At 36.9% G+C, this 23028-nt stretch overlaps 1 protein-coding gene across 10 annotated transcripts in view; it reads left to right on the forward strand.

Annotated features, from left to right (window-relative positions):
* The window catches only part of DMD (dystrophin), a 1181561-nt gene that overhangs the window by 376940 nt on the left and 781593 nt on the right, over positions 1-23028 (forward strand). For all 10 annotated transcript variants that reach the window (XM_042035506.1, XM_042035543.1, XM_042035536.1 and 7 more), the window contains 2 exons: positions 6371-6543; positions 16019-16137. In XM_042035506.1, the coding sequence (XP_041891440.1) occupies positions 6371-6543; positions 16019-16137 (292 nt within the window). The remainder of the gene's footprint in view (positions 1-6370; positions 6544-16018; positions 16138-23028) is intronic.

Raw genomic sequence — 23028 nt, forward strand, 5'->3', positions numbered from 1 at the left:
TAAAAGCTGGTCTTTAACTGGAGACCTCCAGGGGCAAGTATGGAAAAATGCCCATCCCACAAAGGGTGAGTACAGTTTTATAAGTTTAGCAAATTAGCATAATTGGCAGGAATTCCCAATTAGAAGGACAAGTAACAAAGTAATTCCCCCCCTTGGTTCCACCATTTTCCAGAGCCCTATGTCCCCCTCTGCCTTTAGGTACTAGCTAAACTTTGTTTATGGGAAAACAAATGTTTATGTCTAAAGATGTTGTTTTAACCTTGGTTCCCAGAGGATTTAATCTTGATCCCCAGACTGGGGCCTTTGGGAATGTATTTTGTCTTTCTGTCTAACAGAGAAGGTGAATCTATGTAGTTATACAATAATAGGCTACAGAGGTACAAATATGTAAGAATATATAGAAGTAAAAAGGCAAAAATCAGTTTGGCATCACTGTGTTTCAGTTTGTTCTAGTTGTGAACTACTGAAAGTGATCTGCATCTTCTGGCCTTCTCTTTTTATTCAAATTTTTGTAAATAAGATTCTAATTTGGCTAGAGTTCAATTTTAGGTTTTTTTCTAAAGAGTAGCTAAAACCTGATTGGCAGCAAGAAGCCATTATTAAATAATAATCCTGTTGCTGTTGCTTAATGATGAATATTTTTTTTTTTTAAATAATGTAATAACAGATTGATATTTGGGCTTTTCTCCTTAAAAAAAGGAAGAGAAGCCACACTCGGGAGCCATTCATTTGCTGCCTATTTTCCTCAAAGTATTGGAAGTGTTCAAAGTAAATTTGCTTATTTACAGCTCTGTGGAGAAAGTCTTTGTTATTTCCCAGATTTTCTTTCAAGTTTTGAAGTTAATTGCATGATCTAGAATATGTTTGTGATTGTTCTGCCCTGTTTATAGGCAGGTACAATCTTACATACTGACAGAACTGATGGTGAAACACGGCTCTAAATTTCTTAAGAAATTCTTCTTCCTGTTGGTTCCAGTTTGCCTATCACAGATTGTCCCTGGCAAGAAGCAGCTGGAAACATGATAAGTTGTTCATACAGTGTCAGGGCCACCAAACTTCTCTTCCAGTTGCCTACAGCTGGGTAAAATACCGAGACTACTATATTTATTTGTAGTCTGTGAAAAGGCCTGAAAACAAATAAATAGGACTACACAGGGTGCTTGATTTAGTGCATGCTTGTGTAGTTTGTGTTTGTTGCTGCCATCCTGCTTTTGCAGACCCTGAGAAGAGTCACTTAGAGGAATTTTATCTGTCTACATCTAAAACAAAAAACAACAACAAGAAGAAAATATATGAGATTATTGTTTGTGTGGACACTTGTGTTGTTGTAGGTGAACAGGCAAGAAGCTTTTCCAATTTCACATCCTGCAGCCAGGACCACATAGAGACACACCTGTATTTATATATGACAACATGATGGTCTCTTACAAAAATGTTAATCTCTTTGTGTAAAAATAATAGAAAAAAAAGAGATGGTAGAAGAAAGGTGCATGAAAGGAATAATGTCAGTACCGATCCAAATGGATATCAGCAGTAGAGGTGGTAGAGGCACTGCAGCAGACAGGATTTGACACATTGTTGCCACTCTCATCTCTGTGCAGTGGAAATATCATGGCTTTCTGTATCCCCTGAGATGATTGTGTCCTTTCTTATCTAGCCTGTTTTTTCAGATTATTGTTAAAAGTTTTCCCGAAACTGAACCATCATACTGAGTTGAGCACCTGCTGCCAAAGCTCTTTATGGTACTAAATCCATCAGACTCTTATTTCCTTGAAGCTGCTGCCCTCTTTCTCTCAGCTCTGTGATCCCAGCCTCACTGCAGCGTTAACATTTAAGTAAAAACAGAGCAAAACTGTTAATTTCTGAACTGCTATATTTTACAAACTCTCTTAAGAGTTTTCTCTTAACATTCTGTAAGGCAGTGTATAAATTGTTTTGTTATGTTTTTAAGAGTGAACTTATTTTCATGTGAAGCCTGAAAGAAACCCTGTAGCAAAAATTTTTGGCCCAAATCTTGACTCTCTCTGGGAAAAATCACAAAAGAATGCATATATACAAAAAGAAAATATTTCAGAGGGGAGCATTTCAACAGCCTGTCAGCCTCATTTGGAGACTAATTAAAAACATAAGGGTTATTGTGCACATCAGTATTTTAATACAAACTACCATTTCACTTAATTTTGATTTTCAGTTATAGAAATGAAACGCTTCTGTCAATCCACCTTGAATCAATGAACAAAGAATATCCTTTACTTTGATAGGTATCTTGAATATCTATGAAAATGTCCTTAAAAGTGTTCTTTCAAATGTACTTGGAAAGAATTTAATGGTTCTAGCTATAAAAATGTAATCTATGCAGTCAGAATACCTTAAATATAGCAAGTAAAAAATGTTAAGTTTTTCTGTCAGGGAGATGTAAGGTTCCTCTTTTATTAAGAAAAACGAAAAGTTCTTGCTTTGAGAATGGTTTTCTTTTTAGATTATCTTCTTCCCTCCCTCTATTCTAGGGTCTGGCATCCTGAAGCCTAGTGCCAATCTTACAAAATGTTACATGCCTGAGTGTTGGTTTTAGGTGAAAGAGATGTAGTTTGAGCCTGAGATCATGCTGTGTTCCTTGTCATCTTACACACACAGCAACACATGCCCAGATTCCAGGACATGGTCATGCAGTGGGAAGATCAAAGGTTCGCTGCTGTGAGCCAGGGCTGGCTGTGCTACTTTTGGCCACTTTCTTCATGTGGTGACAAGAATAGCAGTGCTCCCATTCTGTCCACAGATCTCCTTTTGGCAGCCTAGCATTTCAGAAACCATCTTGGTGATGTCTGTATTGTCCTTTCCCTCTCTTCTATCAAAATTTAATCTTTTCTTATTGCCATATATGTGTCCATTCCCCAGGAAGAGCAAGTATATCTGTTCTGTGGAAGTCAGAGTTTCCTGCACCCGAAAACTTTGTGTCCTGCCAGGATAAACTGCATTAGAAAGGAGAGGTAACAAAGAAATGAGTATCAGAGGTCAACTCATCACCTGACAGCATGAGGCAGAGACACTTTGAAATAGCTGTAGTTTTTGAGCCTGGATGCAAAGGGAGTTTGTCTACCTAAAAGCTCTTCAGGCTGACATGAACACATCTCTGTGTGCCACTTTCCCAGCAGTACATCTTAACCAAGCAGCCTTCAAAAAGCTTCTGTCTCACCAAATGTCAGCCAGCACTTCTGTGCTCAGGCACAGACCTTTCTTCAGGACCCAGGCATCCTGCAGACAGCGTGGTGCTGTGCCTGCAGTGGTGTGGCATGGTGCTGCCAAGGTTCCAGGTGGGGTGGGATGACAATGCCCCTCAGAACACTCAGGGGGACAAGGTGGCTCCAGTTGTAGAAGTGGAGTTATCCACCAATTCTCATTGAAGAGGAAGTGGCCTCAGCATCCAGGATGAATTTTTTTTTTTTTTTTTTACTCTGTTATTTTAAATATCTGACTTTCCCTAGGAGGTAGCAAAAAAAAAAAAATAAATTTAACAGTCTTCACTGTTGCAAAGAAATGCAGGAAAAAGAGAGTAAAACTTCATCTATTGTAAGCATTTTTAATTCAACAAGGTGAGATTGAAACTGTTTTGTATTCATTTACTGAAAAGCAAAAATAAATGCTGGGTTTGGATTCATCTCTTTAGATCTAAAGGAAAACGATGGTCTGGATTCTTCTGAATAATTGTCTTCCTGATGGCCCATTTTTTTTCTAATTTTGTCTAATCTTCTCTGTTCATAGACATAGCTCCTTTCTCTTTGATATCAGCTCAAACACATAATCATTTCTGTATGTTATAAACCTTTATATTTCTAAATATGGTGTTCCTGCATTCATTCAGCTATCCTTTAATGCAAATGTGTGTTGCATTTTTATAAAGTTACAGTTTGCTTATAATATTCAGGAAAATCTTCATTTGTAAATATAAGCATGTGATAAAACCCAAAATGAACAATGAAACCTTAGCTTGGACAGGTCTTTTTAACTATAACTTCAGTATTTTCTAGTCTTTCATATTGTTTGTTTGGTGCAATAGATGCTAATTCCAAAAATTTTATTTTTAGCATCCAGATTAATGAAAACACCAGGATTTTATATTTTTATAGTAGTGAAGGGGTCTTTTGCCTGGGAATACAGAGACCAAATCTCAGCTTCTTGCTACATTATGTATATCTACTTCGGCACCTCTCAATAATGAAGACAATAAGAATATTGACAAGAAACACCCACTCAGACATATAAGGAAAAAAATAAAGACTGTATTTCCTAATTTTCTTACACTTTATTTTCTGTCTCCTGACAGAAATGGAGGCAACTATAAAAAGTTTCTGTTCTTATCTGACAGAATTTATATTGATTTTCATTTGTACAAATTACAGTCTAAGACTAAAGTCAGGAACATATCCCATGAAATCTAGTGAGGATAAATTTCTCCTCCCATCTTAGAAACTCATAACATGTAAAGTAAAGTTTATACCTGTTTGGGTTTGAGACAAATTAGGAGGAAACATCCTGAGATTAACGTGTCCTCTAATGGAAGGCCGATTTTGACAGCCCCTCCCCCACAAGTACCGAAGGAATTTCTTGGAGGAAAGTGAAAAAAACCTCTGTTTATTTAACAAGCAAGGTGCACACAGGCACAAAGGAGAAAAAAAAAAGGAAAAATGTTAGATAATAAACCTTCTCGTTGTGGAGAAAGAAGGTGGACTTTTAGAGTCTTGCTTGGCTTCTCCCGAGGTCCTCCAGAGCCAGGGTGCGGCGCCCCAGAGCCTCCCATCTGGCCGCGGCATGGGGCTCCGGGCGAGGTTCTGGTGTTTCGGACTGGAACAAAGCTGAACAGCTCCAGAAGAAGAAGAAGAAGCCACAGTCCCAGGAAAAAGTTCTTGCCTCAGCTACCAGGCTGGCTAAAAGCAGGAACGTGCTCCCTTGCCTCTGCAGCAGTGAGAACACGGGGAAGTGTGTGTGAGTCCTTGAACACAAACTGCGCTGAAGAATTCACCCAGCTTCTCTCCCCCCTCTCCTGGATCCAGCTTAAAGCTGTGGAACCCATTTCTGGGCATAAAGCAGACAATAGGGAAATACAATATTATCATAAAATCACCCCAGGACAATACATAAGTCACAAAAGGAAAATTAAAGGCACTGATACTCTTTGGGCATCTGAGATGCAAACCCAAGATATTATTTCAGAAATTCGTATCTTCACAGAAGCAAAATGATTGAATTAATTACTGTGAAACTAGTGAGCAACTTACCATACCCAACAGTAAAAGGTTATTTCTGTTTTTTCTACAATATCATGGTAATTAACTTTTGTTGTTGTTGTTGACTGTTCTTTCAGATTACAGCTTCTGCATATTATCTTACAATTTTTACAGTTTTAAAGTGGTCCACTCTTTATCATAAAGTAGCACCTGCCCTCAATGTTATTCTTTGACTGACTGATACTGGCTGCAATTCAAGGGGAAAATGATAATGGAATGCAATATTCCCTAAGTGAATAAGAAGCAATAAGCAACTTTATAGTTAAATTATAGCTTAGGGAATATTTTAAAAGAACTGTTATTCTAAAAGATATATGGAGAAAGCAATGATTTAAAAGGTGTTACTGTACAGGTAAATAATTCTTAATAGAAGTTTTATGTGATCCTTCACTAGTAAAGAAATTGATTGGAAATAAAAAAATCTACTGCATTATGTCAAAATTATAACTATTATAAAAGTCTTTAGGCTTTTTGTAAAATAATAACTGTAGATTGGTAAACTCTTGCTAGTGAAAAAGGCATATTAACTTCATTAAACCAATAAAATTGAAACATATACAATACTCTTTTAATGCATGCAATGAAATTGACTTTTCATCCATTTTGCATGTATGCAAATATAGTTTGCACTTTTAAGTCAGAAACATTATCTACTGTGTACTGAGCACATTTATTTTGCCTCAGTACTATTTCAACTCCGTCAATGAGAGAAGAGTGCTTTTCATTATTTTATCAACTTTTGCTGTAATGTATCATATTAACTAAGGATATATTTCCAGATCAAAGAAAACCACAAGGAGAAATAATTTGAATGAACTCGCTTCCCACAAGTGAGCTAACAGATGTGTCTTCTCTGTCCCTGCTTCACCTGGGGCACAGGGAGGAATGCATTCAGTGCATGTCAATAGCTGTCTTTAAGCATTCAGAATTGATTGCTGTCATTACATTGTGAAAACAAATGTGTTCTTTAATTACTTAGGAGTTTTTAAGGTTGTAATCTAGGCAACTGAAGGTTTTTCATGTCAAAAAAAGAAATAGTCAGCTTTTAATAAGTTCAATCATCGATCAAATTCTGTCTTTTATTGCAGGTCAAAGATGTAATGAAAAACATCATGGCTGGACTGCAGCAGACAAACAGTGAGATGATTCTGCTGAGCTGGGTCCGTCAATCGACTCGCAATTATCCACAGGTCAACGTTACCAATTTCACCACTAGCTGGTCTGATGGATTGGCTTTCAACGCACTCCTCCACAGCCACAGGTAGGAAAAGTAGCTTTTCACTGTTTCAGTAAACTTGTGACAGATGGCTGTAACAGGGCTTGAGGATGGTGTATCTTTTATGCACAGGGTTTAGCTTCTTCGTCTGTGGGTGCTTCAGCATTCTTTTAAATGACTGACTGTTTGCTTTGACCTGGGTGCTGCGTTTTGCATCATACTAAATCCTCTCATGGAGGGAGAGCTTTTCACAGCACAACCAAATATACAGAGCTCAGATCCTTTTTTGGAATTTCAGTGTGTATACCAAGTAGATAGTCTCAAGGAGTATAGGCTTGCAAGCTTTTGAGAAGAGCAAGGAGCAGATCCAAAACTAAGCCTGTGAGGTTGTCCTAGGGGGAGAAGGAGATTTTCCTGTGTTAGACTTAGAGGGGGCAAATGTGGTGTTTGTTGAAAGCCTCTCTCAGCTGCTGAATTGAAAGTATGGATTTGCCTCACAAGGACACAGCTTTTGTTTTCAAAATCTTTCATGTTATTCCACCAGCTGATTTGAGTTCTTAACCTCTCTCAGAAGTTGCCTTCTTCTAGTCTATGCTGTATTAAACTCTACCTCTAGAGATTCGGAGTTCTTTGGGGATTCTGTGTACGTGGCTTAAGGAAGATGTGCTAGTCAGTCTACCTAAAAGGCCCAGTTCTTGCCACTGCTGCTTTTAAAGAGGTGTTGCTTTTTCCAATGTGATAAGCCTCCCAACCTCTCTTCTCCTACTACTATACTTCTCTCTTAAAGGGGACTATCCTGCAAGATGGCTGACTGCTCATATTATTAGGGAGTTGAACTTTCTAGCTGTGTAGTGGTTTAAACACCATTCAGAAATCAAACCCTACATAAGCCACTCCCTTCCCTCTTCTTCCTCTGGCAAGGGAAGAACAAAAGCAGAGATTTTGGTTTGGGATCACAATTTATTGAAAGGAAGTAGTAAGGGAATAAGAAATGCACAGCAACAACAGCAATATTAACAACAAAAGTATACAGAAAGAGCAGGTGTTTTTTCTCACAAAAAGATGGTTACCCCTCGACTTAGTTCCATGTGGCAGCCAGGACAAGAAGATGATGGATGCTCCCTACAGGTGATGTCCATGCAGCTTTCCCAGACAAAGACAAGATAGTGACTATTCCCACATGCTTCTCCTTGTGGCAGCTGGGAGCAAAGGCGAGATCGTGAGGGGGGATCTCAAATCCCAAGACAATGGGAAACACTGACAAACAACCCCGCTGTGTGGGGATCATCGTAGAACAGGTTTCAAGCCTGCCAACCATGTTCCATCCAGGGAGAGGCAACTGTATTTTTCCCTAAAATTTCCATACAATTGTAAGCTCTGTTAGAATGTGAATATAACTTCTCAGTTTCCTCTGATTTTACCCCCAGTCATCTTTCCACAACATCTTTCCACCTAGAGACAATATCAGACTGCCTGTTTCCTCATTAGAGTATCTGATACTCAGATATTCAGATGGCGTGCTCTGCAGGACCATGGAATATCTGATGTCTGAAATCAGTAATCAGAAGTTCCTCTTTGTCCTTCTCTGTGGGAATAGCTTCAGAAGTCTGAAAAGAGGAACTTATTCAGGATCAGTTCCTGGCTGGGGTGTGCAGTTGCCAGTAAACCACACTGGGATTGTCTAGACAAATCTCTGTGTTGTGTGTCAGACTTTATGCACTGCTGTGTTCAGTTCAGTGCAAAGTTCACCACATGAACATTCATTTCCTGCTTACTGGAATTTATGCGCTTTATTCAGGTTTTGTAATTCAGGGCTGAAAAACTTAAGCCTGCTTTTACTCTTCTTCTGTCTGCTGCCATAAATCTTGCATAGCTTTCTGCACAGTGAGCCTATTTTCAATAGAAGTGAAGAATTGCTCCACAGAAGTCTTGTCTCTTGCCCAGTACTTACTGCACTTATCTGGGAAATGGCAAGTGCTCAGTCAGATTCCCGGAGGCAAGTCTCCAAGACACTCCAGTCACCTTCTGGACTTCAATCACTAAGTTCCTCTGCAAAAGTTTTGTTTTGTCATTTCCTCCAAAGCCCTGATGCAGTTATTTTTAAGATGAACCAATGATGTAGGATTTTTTTTGACTTTGCACTTCATGTTCAGTTTGAAGGAACACTGAATTGTCCTTCAAGATTCCAGATGGAATCAATTAAATAGGTATGCTAAGACATTCAGCATTCAGAAGCTCCTAAATCTATCCTATAATAATCAAAAACCTTCTCTAAGGAGCCTAATTTGGTCACTCTAACATGCAGGTACATTACAGACCTGTTGGGTGTCAGAGTGTCTTCAATTTAGTGCCTGAAGAAGACAGCTTGAATATACACTGAAGAAAAGTTGTCCAAGAGTGATTTACATGAATTCTCAGAGAAACCTGTTGTCTCACACATCCTATACTTTTTATAAATATTTTGTGATTTACTTGCGTAGAATGATAAGCACTCTGATGACCAACACGTCTAAATTTAGCTCCTCTGTTTTCCCTGTTCACTTTTTTCAGTGTTTTTTTCCCACAATTCCCTGTTTCTGCAGTTCTCCTGTTCCATTCTTTCTCATTTATTTCCTTTCTTGTTCTCCATAATGTTTCATCAAGATGTTCTGCTCTTTTTTCATTTCATCCTCTGTCTTTATTCCTCTGCATTGTCAGGAATGGAAGCAGAGTTAGTCATAAGAAAGGATGACTATAGTTTGAAAATCAGGTGATAGTTAGCTCATAGAGTCAACCTGGTGCCAGGTGTGTGTACTTTTTGCCAATTTTAGCACTATTCCTAGACTGCTACAAAAACCCTACCAAGAACAAACCAAAAACCTCCAAAACCCAATAGAAAACCCCAAACTCCAAAGATATCTCCAAAACTGAAAGAATGATGCTACCCAAACTTTTTCCCATGGTATTTTGACTCTCTGAAAATGAGGGTAGATTCCATGGTAGCATTGAAGCTATCTCTTTTTCAAACCAATCTCTTTCCTTTATGGATGGTGATATTCTCGTTTCTGTTATATAATGTTTTCAGTGATGAACAGGTGGCTTTTTGTTTTGGTTTGTAGTTTTTTGTTTTTTTTTTTTTTTTTTTAAAGGTTCAGACAGTAATGTGAAATTTGCATTTGGATGAATTTCCCAAGAGCCTCCTTAAAGGGATTGAGATAAAGAGACTGTCATGAAGCCCTAACCACACAGTGTACTGTGAGAGCAGTGGGAAGCTTTATTTCTCATAGTCTTTTAACCCACCAATCCCTTGCTTTCAGCTGATTGTTTTGGTTGGATCAAATTTTTCTAATGCCATTTCTCCATCATTTTATACAGAGGTTACTTTAAGTAGATATTCCCATCTCTGTAATCACCATGCCTCCATGGACATTTAGACTCTTTAGCAATTGCTTTCAATACTGATAGTGAGGAGCAGTGGAGCACAGGTCACCTGGCAAATCTCCAAGGGCACATCAGTGAGCCTAGAGTGGGAATTTTCAGGATATAGGCTTGGTACACCATCTCTTGAATGGCATGTTCTGCATTGAACTGAAAAAAACAAGGCAGCAGCTGTGGAGTATCATCACCCCAGGAATATACAGAAACTAAAATATTTTGCTGAGGAAGAGAGGTCAGTCCTTCCATAGTTGTAACTCTCCCATCTTCAGGCTCCAGATCACAAAGACCTTTCCCCATTTACTTCTTGTAATCTTTTTCCTCCAGGTGGATATTGAGAGAGCTTTTACTGCTTTCCTCTGACTTTGTTGGGGCTCTCTTTCTTTTCTCCCCTGGCTGTAATCAGGATTTTGAAGTGGGAACAGGTGGCATTCATTAGTTTCCTCCTTGCTTCTTTAAAATTCTTGAACTTAGGCCAGGTGACTGCCTTACAAATGAGCACTTTGCTGCAGCTGTTTCTGCTTCAGGGTGGTAGAGTTAGGAGGGAAGGAATATGACATCAAAAAGAGGTCCTGGATAGAAGCAAAAAAAAGTTTTTCTTCAATAGTTTACAGGAAAAGTAAAAGCAATGGGATGAAGAGGTATGAAAATTACCTTATTCTAGCAAATCACTAGGATATGTGTCAGTTACTCTCCCCTGACTTTTTTTAATTGTGAGAGTTCTGAAGACCTATACAAGATCTTCTTGTATAAAAGGCTGAGGCAAGAAACCCACAACTTTTCTCTTGAAAAGGTGATGGTAAATTTTATGCTTAAGTGTGACGGCTTTCTGTCTACAATAATGGCAAACTGTGATTTGTCTTATCTATGACTTTAATTTCTACATAGAGATCTGTCAGGATTGGTTTGTCCATAGTATACTCCAGATTAAATTTTCTCACCCTGAGTCAACTAGTTCTGTTGTAAATTAAGTAACTGGGGATCAGAGGGGATGTAGGGAGTCCCTTTTGTACATTATTTTTTATGGAAATATGTTTGGAAAAAATTCAGGTTTGTTTTCCCCTTTTTTTTTTTTTTTTTTTGTTTTTATTATTTGTATTTCTGCTACTTATAGGAAAAAGCTGTTGGTAGAGAAATTACCTTGTGTTCAGTATAAATTTTGATTTTTACAATTCAAGCTTCTCCATTGAAGCCTTCAATCCTTTCAGTTTTGGCTCTCCAGGAACCTGTCATAAGCTAATACAAGACCAATGCTCTTTGAGCTGATCAGTGAATGGCTAGATAAAGTTCAGCATGTTCTACTTAATTCTAACTCCTTTGAACGTGCATAAGGTTGTATTGTTCAGAAAGAGGAGTAAGGAATGCTGGTTATTTTTCCTTGGGTTTGCTCCCTTTCAGACAAGACCCATGTTGCAGATAGGAGAATAAATTTAATCTCCCTTGGTATTATTCGAACACTATGGAGAGGACAAATGAAGGCAAAGAATCAGTATTCCATTTCATTTCTTTCCTCTACTATTTCATACCTTCTCACTCCTGTATTTAAAACTCCTTAGAAAGCTAGTAATAGTTGTAATTTGAAAAAGTGTTGTTTCGGGGATTTTTGAAAGCTATTTTCCACTAACCACAATTATTAATTTTCTAGGCTGTAATATCTCCCACAATCACACTTAGCAGTATTGCCACATCAATACACGCAGTGAAGCACCCTGACACATAGCACTGAGAAGCTGATGCTTCAAGCTGACATTATGACACTATTATTCTTGTGATAGAGCTACTGAAATGTATATAGTGACATAATCTTTCAACAAAGGGAAAATCTGGAAAGTTAAATTGCTATTGGAGTGGGGAGAGCTTTTTGAATTTATTTTTCTTTTAATTAAGTTGGTGCTTGTCAGAGCTGAGTTGCAGTAGGTGGCCATATACTTGTAAGTTGGCTTGGAATCTGTGCTGTCTGCTTTATGTACAATACTAAGAAAATTGATAAGGAACCTGTCAGTGACCTACTAAAGCTTACTAGCTCTCTTCTGTCTGTGTCTCAGAGGGCTCAAATTTTTTGCCATCTGTAGTGAGTGGAAAAAGAGATGCTGTGTGTGCTCTACACAGGCACACATAGCATGCAAATTCAACCCAAGTGTTAAGACATGATGTTGTCTGAAACTCTGTCATTGAAACTCTTGTGAAGCCCGGAGTGTTTGTTTAAAAAAAAAAAAAAACAAACACCCAAACAACAACAAAAAAAATGCAACAAAAACTTTGTGTCTCATACTGAGAATCCTACTTCTACAGATGATGTCTTGATAATAATTTTAGACTATCTTGGTAGGCTAACTTGAAAATACCCTCCTGGGTTATACAACTGAAAAGTTGGGTGAAATTGAGCATCTAAGATATTATTAATGATGACAGAGGTTTTCTCAAGAGGAGTATGGTGATATTCCTCAATGAACAATTTTAAATGTTCACATTCTTGCCCAGTGCAGTCCTGACTGATTAGAAGTATGCTCCTGTATATAAAATCTTGTATCACCAAACAAGTCATGATTGTTTGAAGATAATGTGCTGCTCTGAGCACTGCTGGTATACTTAGGCTTTAAGCCAAATTAAAAAAAAAAAAAAGGAAAAAAGTTGAGGGGGCGGTAGTCCCTTGGATCTAATTCTTTCCTGTCCTTGTCCTGAAAGCTTTTCTTACCAAATAATCTTTTTACATTCTAGTCTATTTAGTATTTATGTAACACATCCTTGCCAAGCTTTTTAAGAAATTCATACTAGACAGCTTTGTGGTTACTACACTGTTCTCTTAGCTAAATTTGCTGTATGAGCTTATGCATCCAAGTGTTTTATTTGGAGAGAATAAAGATTTGAAGAATATCTGTGTGGTCGCAGAATAAGGTGTGCAGGTGTGGTGGCTTGAACCCAGTCAGTAGCGGCACACCCACACAGCCACTTGCTTGCTTCTCGCCCTGTTTCCCCAGGACAGGCAAGAGAATAGGAGAAGTAAAAGCAAGAAAGCTCTGGAGTCAAAATAGACTGTTTTAATGAGTGGAGGAAAAAAGAATAGAAAAACAAGTGTTGCAAAGGCAGTAACTGATGCCCAGCCACTCTTAAAGTGGACTGTACTGGTTTGGTTCAAAAATATCCATTACTTACTTATTTTCCTTCTGTGAGATAAGAATTGGGAGAAAATCAAAGCAGGCACAAAACTTAAAAGAATATAAAGAAGTTTATTAACAGACCTAAAAGAAAGGGAAAAAAAGTCAGACTAAACCTTCAGAACGCTTTCCTCCCCCCCACCTTTCTCCCTTCTCCCACTGACAACATAAAAAGACAGCCCTTGAGATTTTCGGTCAGGTTACCACCTCTATAAAAATCTTTTTCAGTTCCCTTAGGGAGAGGAGTCTCTCTTGCTCATGCTATGGAGACATCTCCACAAGAAACAGTTCTCTCATGGCTTCAGTGTCACAGTGAGACAGCTGCCCGGGTTGGTTCTCTGCTCGCATGTGAAAGTCCCTTCCCTTGACTTACAGCTTTCCCCACAACTGCTTTTGAGGGTCCAATCTTGAGCTACTGGGGTACCATTTTAAGGATGAGCTGTTCAGAAGCAAAGGTTCTCTTCACTCATCTCTGGGAGCATCTTCATCTCTAGGAATAGGTCTTCTCTTCCCCTGAGAGCAAGGGTCCTAATCACTTTCATTTCTCTTTGTTCAAAATTCTCATCAAATTACAGCCACTTCAACATTTGCTTGTTTCAGCACAGGTACTTCTGCTCACAATTGCAGTTTGAATGCTCCACCCCCATGCTTCATGAAATTACAATGGGTACTCTGATGTATCACAGTCCATCACCACCATAGCTTTCCAACAGAATTTCAACTTCTAAGCTTGAAGCATCTCCTCTTTCTCGTCTCTTGGGTTTTCAGCTCTTCCTTCTTCACTGACTTTGGTGTCTTTATGGTGTTTTCTTCACGTGCCTTCACAGCTCCAGGATGGCTGTCTCCCAGCTGCCCTGGCCCCACTGGGCCAAGTGGGCCCCCCAGTTACCTGTCCAAAAGCTGGAAGCAAGAGAGCTTTCCCAGGGTTTGTCCATTCTTAAATGTGGATCACAGAGGCGTGTCAATCTTCTTAAGTGGCTTAAAAAAGTTGCCAATATTCAGACTAGTCAGTTGATTGGTTCTGTCAGGTCACGGAGGAAGCTGTAAGCACCTCTTTGCAAGAGAATCACTTCCATGGCTGATTGAAACCTAAACTATGCTAAACCATGACACAGACAAACACCCCACACCCCATTCTTTCCCTTTACTGAGGTATTTATGGCTGAGCAAGTTATATGGCATGGGGTATCCCTTTTACTGGTTTGGGTCACCTGTCCTGGCCATGTCTCCTTCTGGTTTCTTGCATGTCCATCCCTCACTTGCTTGGGGAAGGTAGAGTGAAGGGGAAAAAGAGAGGGTCTTGATTTGTTGTAAGCACACTTCAGTAAAGCCTGGTTTGCTCTGAACACTCTTTTTACTATAAATCCAAAACACAGCATCATGTAGGCTGCTATGAACAATGGTAACTCCATCCTCAGTTAAAGAAGGATGGCCCAAGATGTTTTTTTTTTTTTTTTTACTAATTATGCACACATAGTCTGTATTTTGCATGCTTGTGTTTTAGAACACAAACCAGTCTATGGGATCACAGACTTCATCCATCCATGAGTAAACCCAGAAATTACTACCTGTTTCCTCTCCCTTCTCTACCCTGTCCCCAGCAAGATTTAATATTAAATTAATATTAATTAGTATTTTGGAGTTATTTTGCATATGGGAAGGAGAAAACTCCACTTTTAATATTTAAGCATCTCTGCATAGAGAAGCAAAATAGCTTTGAGTAACTTAGTTGTTATTATGTAAATGTCTCCCCTCTCAGAAAAATAATTGAACAGCAAAGGTACGTAACTGGGGAATAACTGCTAGATAAATGGCATTTTTCCTTTACTCTCTTGACATTATTACAATATGATGTAGTGAACATTTTTTCTGTTTATTATAACTCAGGAGACTATTTAAAATAAACTTCTAAAATTAATAAAAAATGTAAGTAAATCTGTCATAACTAATTGCAAAATTTAAATTGTGTAAATAATGTGCTTGATTTATCTGTAGTTGAAATCACACATTTAAATGTCTTCTGATTTAGAGCACTGTATTGAAGTCACAAATAGCATAGCTGTTTTTCTTCATATTACATGCACAGTAATTACAGAATATCTGATTAAACTTTATTTCTCCAGAGTGCCTGATAACAAATTCTGATTTCCTAATGGATAACTCTCAGATGAAAGGCCAAAGATCATGGTGTATTAACATCATTTATACCACAAATGGTGCAACTGCTAATACAAGGTCCCAGGTTGTGCATCTGAGCTATAATTCAGTTTTGGTCTTTCTGTCTTTTCCTGTAAGAGTATGTAAATTGTGATTTGGCAGTATTAGCGTAATAGTTGACCTCTGTGTTCTTACAGGTGTTTCCCAACTCAGATGTTTCTATGATTCTATGAATTTTTTTAACCTATTGATGAATTTCAATCTGATATAACAGTGAGCTGGTAATCTCAGAAACAATTGCACTCTTAGAAATATTAATTGAAATTAAAAACTGGTGACTGGGGAGAGGAGGAAGGCTCCCAAATGGCATCAGCAGTTCTGTCCTGTTTGTCCTGCCACATGCCAGTCCCCATTGCATGGCCACAGCACCTGATCTTTCCCAACCAAGTGCTATTTGAGACTGGAATGAAAGAGCTAATATGCTGTGGGCATTGTGGGCAGTGACAGGAGCCCAGTGCTGTGGGGGAGAGCAGGTGGTTTGGGGATGTGAGGTTATAGGTTGTTGGGACTTGGTGGAGAATAAGAAATATGAACAATGTGATTGTGGTGGACATGGATGAGAACAGAATGCAAACCCATTAGAAACCGAGCTTCATTAGTCCCAGTGCCAATTAATACGAACTTACATTATGAAAATAAAAAAGCTGATACTGATGCATAGCTTTAGGAAATACATGAATAAATCTAAGATTAAAAAATAAGAAACTTATTTTTCCTTTTTATTTTTGCTGTAGACCGGACCTATTTGATTGGAATGCTGTTGCTTCTCAGCCATCACCTGTGCAACGATTAGACCATGCATTCAACATAGCCAAGCAGCACCTGGGAATAGAGAAACTCCTTGATCCTGAAGGTTAGTATAAATTATATTGTTTGGTGTTTGTTTTCTTTTTTTCTTTAAGTGGAAAAACAGTTTTGCTATGCATTTGATGATAAATTAATTTGACTTTTTTTTTGGCAAAAGAATTTAACATTTTTCAAGATAAATTATAAACTGAAGCAAAATCCTTTACTTTTAGTGCTACCTTTGTGCTCTATTGAAATAGTGTAAAACTGCCAGTGTGTACATGCTCTAAAGCAATTTTTTTAGCTTTGGGACCAGAGTTTTAATGTGCATGCACTGAATTAGAGGTATCTCAGGAAGCTGTTGATTTCTGTTTTGAAGACTTAGAGCATCTGCAGCTTTTATATCTTCTGGAAAGATCTTGAGTTCAAGTTACCTTTTAATGTATATCTAAAACATGCATTCAAGCTCTAGATACTCCTATCTTTTAAGTATGACTTATATTTATGTGCATATTGAAATTTTATCCGAATGACATGTCTCATATCACTGTAATTTAATCTTACATGTAATAGAGTTACCTTTTTTACCTTGACTATTTTTATACATCCTTAAGCAGTCACGTTTGAAAGGTTCCTTGTTTTTCACATGTTCTCTTGAATTTTGTACATTTCTATATATTCTCTGACATAGTTTCTGCATTGCTGATAGACTAGTAATTTTCCCTCAGAGGATATTCCTAAAACATTCTTTACTCTAAGGCAATTGGAGCAGCTGTTGTATTTCATATATATATGTGTGTGTGTGTAGATATCTATCTATCTATCTATCTATACACACACACACTACAGACATACTCTTTTTTTTTCCATACAATGATACCTTTACTGTATTTTCATGAAATTTCATATTAAGCCACTCATAAATGAGCTTTTCTATATGTTTGTGCTGTTCTCAATGACTCACTCATGGTGAGTTTTTCATGGGAAGAACTAGAATTTAACAAAATGCAAAAAGGAATCTAAAACATAGCATTGAGTCTCTTAATGTTTAAATATAGTTGGACATGTCTCAATTGTTAAGTAACAACCTTGTATCCCATGTATTTCCCTAGGAGAAATATTGAAAATATGTGTAGTTTAATGTCACAGCATTTCTTGCCTAGTGCACTCTTTCATTTCTAGAACCCAGTTTTGGTGAACCACTGGGGGAAGAAGAGGCTTTCTACATGCTAAAGCATGGGATTGATCTTGTAAACTCTGAATGAGATTGGAACTGAACACTGAATTGTGCAAGTTAATAGATGTAGTCACAGTGTTTTCTATAATTGGTTAAACTTTCTTCTTAAAATAGATTAGTGAATAAGTTATTTTCTGTTTGCAAGAGTCACTTCTGATTAGACACTTTATTCTGGTTTTGGCAAAGATGCTTGCGGTTGTTTAGCCAACAACTGAAATACTCTTAAACGTTGGTGGTTTTCCAAATCTCTGCTGTAATTATTTGCTATTCAGTGTTGTAAATCACAGTGCTGGCCACCTATTTATTTTTCCCCTCTGTAAACATTTCCAAAGGAAAAGTACATTTTGTACCTATTGGAAAGTATAAATATGTGGAACTAAACTGTTTTTTTTTTTGTGATAATAAATTTATTTCTAGATTGAAACCCAGAATTTCTGCTAAGTATGCAAGGGAGAAATCTTGTTTGAAGGTTCTAGAATATTATTTTCGTAATTTTACTTTGTATATTTATCAAGTCTCCTAATTAGGTGCTCAAATATCTCCTAACACCATACTGTGTAACAATACCCTCTTCTCTGGCTGCAAAATGCAACTGTATTACAACAAAAAGGGAGTATGCAGTGGTGAAACATTATTTTCGTCTAATTTAATACCTTTCAAAACAGCACATGTGTAATTTGTGAACACTTTAAAATTTAGTTTTGTTCATTAAATATCTGCTGTCTCGGTTTTGAAAACATTAAGTAGAAAGGAAGCCACTATTCAGTAAAGGCCTACTCTTCTGCAACCTATGTAGTAGTCATTAAAAAAAGGGTTTGGAGTTATTTGTGTTCTGAAATTACTGATGGTTGATACATGTTGAAACAGATGTTTAGGGAGTCTATCTTAGCAATTAAATTTAGAAAAGTAAATATTTATACTCAGCCAAACTTTGGTTTTCTAGGTTATGTATGAAGTTTTCTTTTTTCTGAGGTTGCTGATATTTAAAGTCTGTCCCATGAGAAATAGTCAGTTTATTACTGAGGTTGTTGATATTTTAAGTCTATCCCAGGAGCAGATTTTAAAACATTTTTCAGAATTTGGCCTCCACTTCAGTCATCAAAGTGGTAAAGATAGTTTACATCTACATATTTCTTGTAAAAGCTGTGTTGTGTAAGTTAAAGCTTTTGTATTTGGCTTCATACAGAGATGATCATTCCTGCTATTGTTCTTACTTACACTGGCTACTAGGAATGCTTTTTTTGTATCAGGGTCTATGTAGTCCTGCAAGGAGCTGGTAATTGCAGTGATCTCTTTGGGTCCCTTCCAATTCAACATATTTGTGAACTTTTTGATTGAATCCTGTCAGTGAGTGAAATGTAAGTAGGTTTAAATGTCTATCTGTTCATTACTGTTGCACTTTCATACTGTAGAGAATGAAAGATAACAAGGGGAAAATATAAGAACAGGTAGAGGAAATTTGTAGATGTTAGGAAGTTTTATTTAGAAGAAAGTTGTTAAAGACCTATATTTTAGTGGGCAGGATTCAAAAGGAAAAATGTATTTGCAAATGGAGTTTCTTAGGCCAAAGTATCCCTAAGTAATTCCTAATGACGTCCTGTCATAAGACATTTATGATTATGCAGGTAAGATATTTTAAATCTCAATAGTGCTCTCTGTGATCCTTTCAAAGAATAAATAGTTATTTTGCTTTGCTTGTTCAAAACTAGTATTTGTTGCCAAATATTAGTTACCCAAACCAGATCATTTAAATACTGATTTCTGGTCAGATTTGAATGGCAAAGCTAGCATATGGAAACCTTCTACTACAGTCATGTGCATTGTCTTTTATTGCTCTTTTTCTTTTTAATTAAAAATAAAACCTCTAGTTTTGATACAACTAAGGAAAATTTCTGACTGATTTGTCACACTTCTCTGATAACTGTGGTTTTCTGGATATAAATCTTGACAAAAAGATTTTGTCTGTTTTCAGTGTAAATAGTTGAGGTTGTTAATGTTTGTACTCTTGAATTTAGAGCATTTTTGGTATAAATAATTTTATTTATATTATATATAATATATATTTATATATATATTATATTTATAATAATTTGGAACAATTTTCCAGATTATAAACTGCCTATGTTTCACACCCATTATTTTAAGCTATTCTTATGTCTCAGCATCAATTTGTGATGAAGATATTTGCCATTGACTTAAAATATCTCAAGAAAATTAACCAAATGATAATGGTATCTGTAATTTCAACTTGTATGCCTTAAAGCTTAAATGATTGATCAAGCTGTTAAGATTAGTCTGCACCTTTTAAGAAAGTCTAACAAGCTGGGCTTACATTTTTAATTAGTTAAATGGTTCTTCGTAAACATTTTATCTGTACTGAATTTGTGGAGGAACATGATTCCAGTCTTCACAAACAAACTTCAGAAAATATACTAAAGGCTATTGTGTTCTTCGTTGTGTGTCCACTTTTTCTAGAGCATCTTTAAAAATTTCACCAAGCAAGGAATAGGATGAGCACACAGCTCACTTTTTGTGGCCAGCAACACATAATAGTTACAGGTTATTGGCTGTATAATGGCTTTTATGTTTTACTTTGGCATAATGCCTCATTGGAGCAGAAGGATCTTTTGAGAAAAGTAGGGAGTTATCTCTCAGAAGGTGAATCTGGGAATAGATCTGAGCTGTCCTCTTTCCCCTTACAACAACTGAGTGCTCGTGTAGTAGCAGCAGAAGTGTTTGCGTGCTTCCTTCTAGCAATGAACATCTGATTCTTGGTTTAATGAACTTTTCCCTGCTGTCATTTTTGTGGGACTTGTGCTTGTTTGTGCTAGCCCAATAATAAATAGGCTCTGAAGTTATATAATGGCATTTCTGCTGTCCTTTTTTAGGTAATTATCCAGTTTCTTATGCTTTGTGTAGCCTGATAAAAAAAACCTCATTTAATCCATCCCAGTCACATTTTCTATGTTTTTCCTTAATTTGCACTGATGACGTGAGGTTTTGGCACCATTATTAAGTGATAATGAGACTCAGACGGTTTTTCATTTGATAGCTTTTTTGTTTGATCTTGACTTCCTGTACTTCTGTATCTCAACAGTAATGGATTCTACCATATTGGAGTGCAAAAAAGAGGGGGGGAAAAAAATCTGTCAGTATTGTAGCTCATGTTGTTATTAACCCTGTCTGCACTCAATAATTATATACAGTTGTAATACTGGTTTTCAGTTCGTTTTAATACCCTTGCTGATATGTCTTATGTTAAGGGATAATGAGAAATTTGGGTTTTTTTCTATTGTGCCATAAAATTTAGCACTGTTTTGCCTAGTACAGTGTCAAAGTTGGGGGGGGGGGGGCGGGGGTGTTAATTATTTTTTTTTTTAATGCAAGAGAGATACAAGTCATAAGAGACTTGTAATTTGACAAGATTTGATATCATGCTTTTGAGAATAGCCAAGAAAAATGCTGACTCAAGCCTAGAAATCATTATTTTAGTTGCACAAAAACCTTATAACAATTAGAAAATAAAATTTAAAAAGTATTGTTTTCTTAAGACTTCTTTTGGTTCTCAAAGCCAGTAATGGTTTTGGTTAAATAAGAGAAAAGTCTACAGGTTTCACAATAAAAAGTACAGCATTAACAGCACAACCCTTGCTTTACTGCTTGTTAGCACAAATTTCAGCTCTAATTCTGGACACGCCATCAAGTCACATCAGGTGCTTTGTCTTTAGTTTATAGCACAGCTATGAATGGCAGAACGAGAGCAGGTCTGTGGAAGTACCTTCAAAACTAACAGTGGAATAGGTAAACTTTTATATGAATGAACTTGTTATATGTAGGTTTTCTAAATGCTTACTAGTTTGATCTATATTCTTGTTGTAATATTTCACTCCGCAGTTTCTTTTGATAAATATTTGCCCTCAAGATTAAACTGCATTTGTTCTTTACCCACTGTTAAGGTGAAAGTTCTGCTTTTTCTTTGAAGTCTTGAGCAAATAGAAATAGTCAACAAAAATAGTAAATTCACTAGACACCATCTAACACCACTTCATCTCCCATATTTGTGAGTAGATTTATTATTGTTTCTTTGGCCTGTGAGCAGTTGAATTAACAAGAGATGACTCAACAATCAGTAACTTTTACAGATTTCCATGGAAATAAATGGCTTGAAGGGTATTGCATTAAGAGACTGAAAGACAAAATAGGTCCTTCCTCTTATCAGTGGGAAAATCTAAAATAAGTGTGATTTATTTTGGAGCAGGGCACATACACTGCAAAAGAAGTCATAAGATTTTCTATTACAAGGGGTGTGCAGCTTATAATATAATTGAAATACTGAACTTGGAATTATAAAGACCTCTGTAGTAACCTTGCATTGCAGCTGCTATTGTAAGTAGTTCAGCAATGGTTAGCTGTGTATAAATGCATAGAAATGTTAAAATATGTGCAGAATCTAACAGGGGTGATACATATAAAATGTTTCATGAATAAAAGTAGGGGTAGTATTAGTATAATGAAGAGAGAATATGTATCCTCATATTTACAGATGATTGTCATATTTGTCTTGGATTTTTAGTGATGGTGTAATTTGGACATACTACTACTTGTTTCTGTAAAACCATGTCCTGGCTTGTAACAATGTAATTTAGATTGATAAGCCTCAGTGACCATAGCTGTTGTTCATCACATGATGCTGAGAGAATTGTGGACAAGGTACTGGAATGACTTGAGTCATTTCTCACCTGGATCTCCTGCCCAGCTTCTTCCAAGGTGATAAGGAGCAGAATGAATCTGTGCTATCGAGCTACAGCAGGAATTGGAGTAGAAGGGAAAGATGGGCAGCAATATGAGTCTGCAGGCTGAACTCAGTGGTGAAACTGGGTGTTGCATGTACTGCAAAGAACACAGAGGTCTTAGTGCTGTGAGCCTATTTTTTGTCAATTTTTTGCTTTTTAAAAGCTTTGGATTTAGCACACTACCACCTCGTTCCCCCAGGCATGGAGACACATCAAAAAAAACAATATTCTAAATACTCCTTTTCTTTACATCTAAATACTGCTTTTATAAGTGGCCTCCTGGTCTTGCTTAAGCAGATCATTTCCCTTCTTGGTGCACTGTCTTTCACCTACATGGAAATTTACAGTTCTCCACCTTGCTTTGATTTTTTTTTTTTTTTTTTTAATAGGGTGGTTCTTTTTTTATTCTTCTGTTTTATTCTGTTGGTTTTTTTGGTTTGTTGTTATAAAGAACATGAAGAAATAAAATAATTTTTCTGTGTTAATATTCTGCAATTACAATGCCTCAGAACACTGGCAAATTGTAGTAGTTGGTCTACTCTGACAATCATATATGTTTCTTTGTCACTACATCACAGTGTATGTAGTTTTCAGTCTGTCACTAATAAGATTGTGTTTTAGCTTGGTTTTTTTTCCCCTCGATAAATCTCTTCTGTAATAATGTTAAAATATTAAGATTCAAATATTAATCTAGGTTCAATCTTGTGTTTTTTCTTTGCCAAATTTTTCATGTGTGTTTTAAGCTGGGACTTGATATGTCCTTAATCCATGCTTTAGGCTAGAATTAAGCATGCTTTTCTAAACTCTGTAAACTGATGAATTAAGCCCTTTGGAAAAGTGTACATAATTCTTGGTTGCTCAAAATAATCACTGATGGAAGACAACTGAGAAGAGATCAGCTAGAATTATTTTGTCTGATGCATCAAGG

Source organism: Corvus kubaryi, unplaced genomic scaffold (genome assembly GCF_017639235.1).
Source record: "Corvus kubaryi isolate FWS band 111438036 unplaced genomic scaffold, C.kubaryi_AGA036_p1.0 133, whole genome shotgun sequence".
In the NCBI taxonomy this organism is placed as follows: Eukaryota; Metazoa; Chordata; class Aves; order Passeriformes; family Corvidae; genus Corvus; species Corvus kubaryi.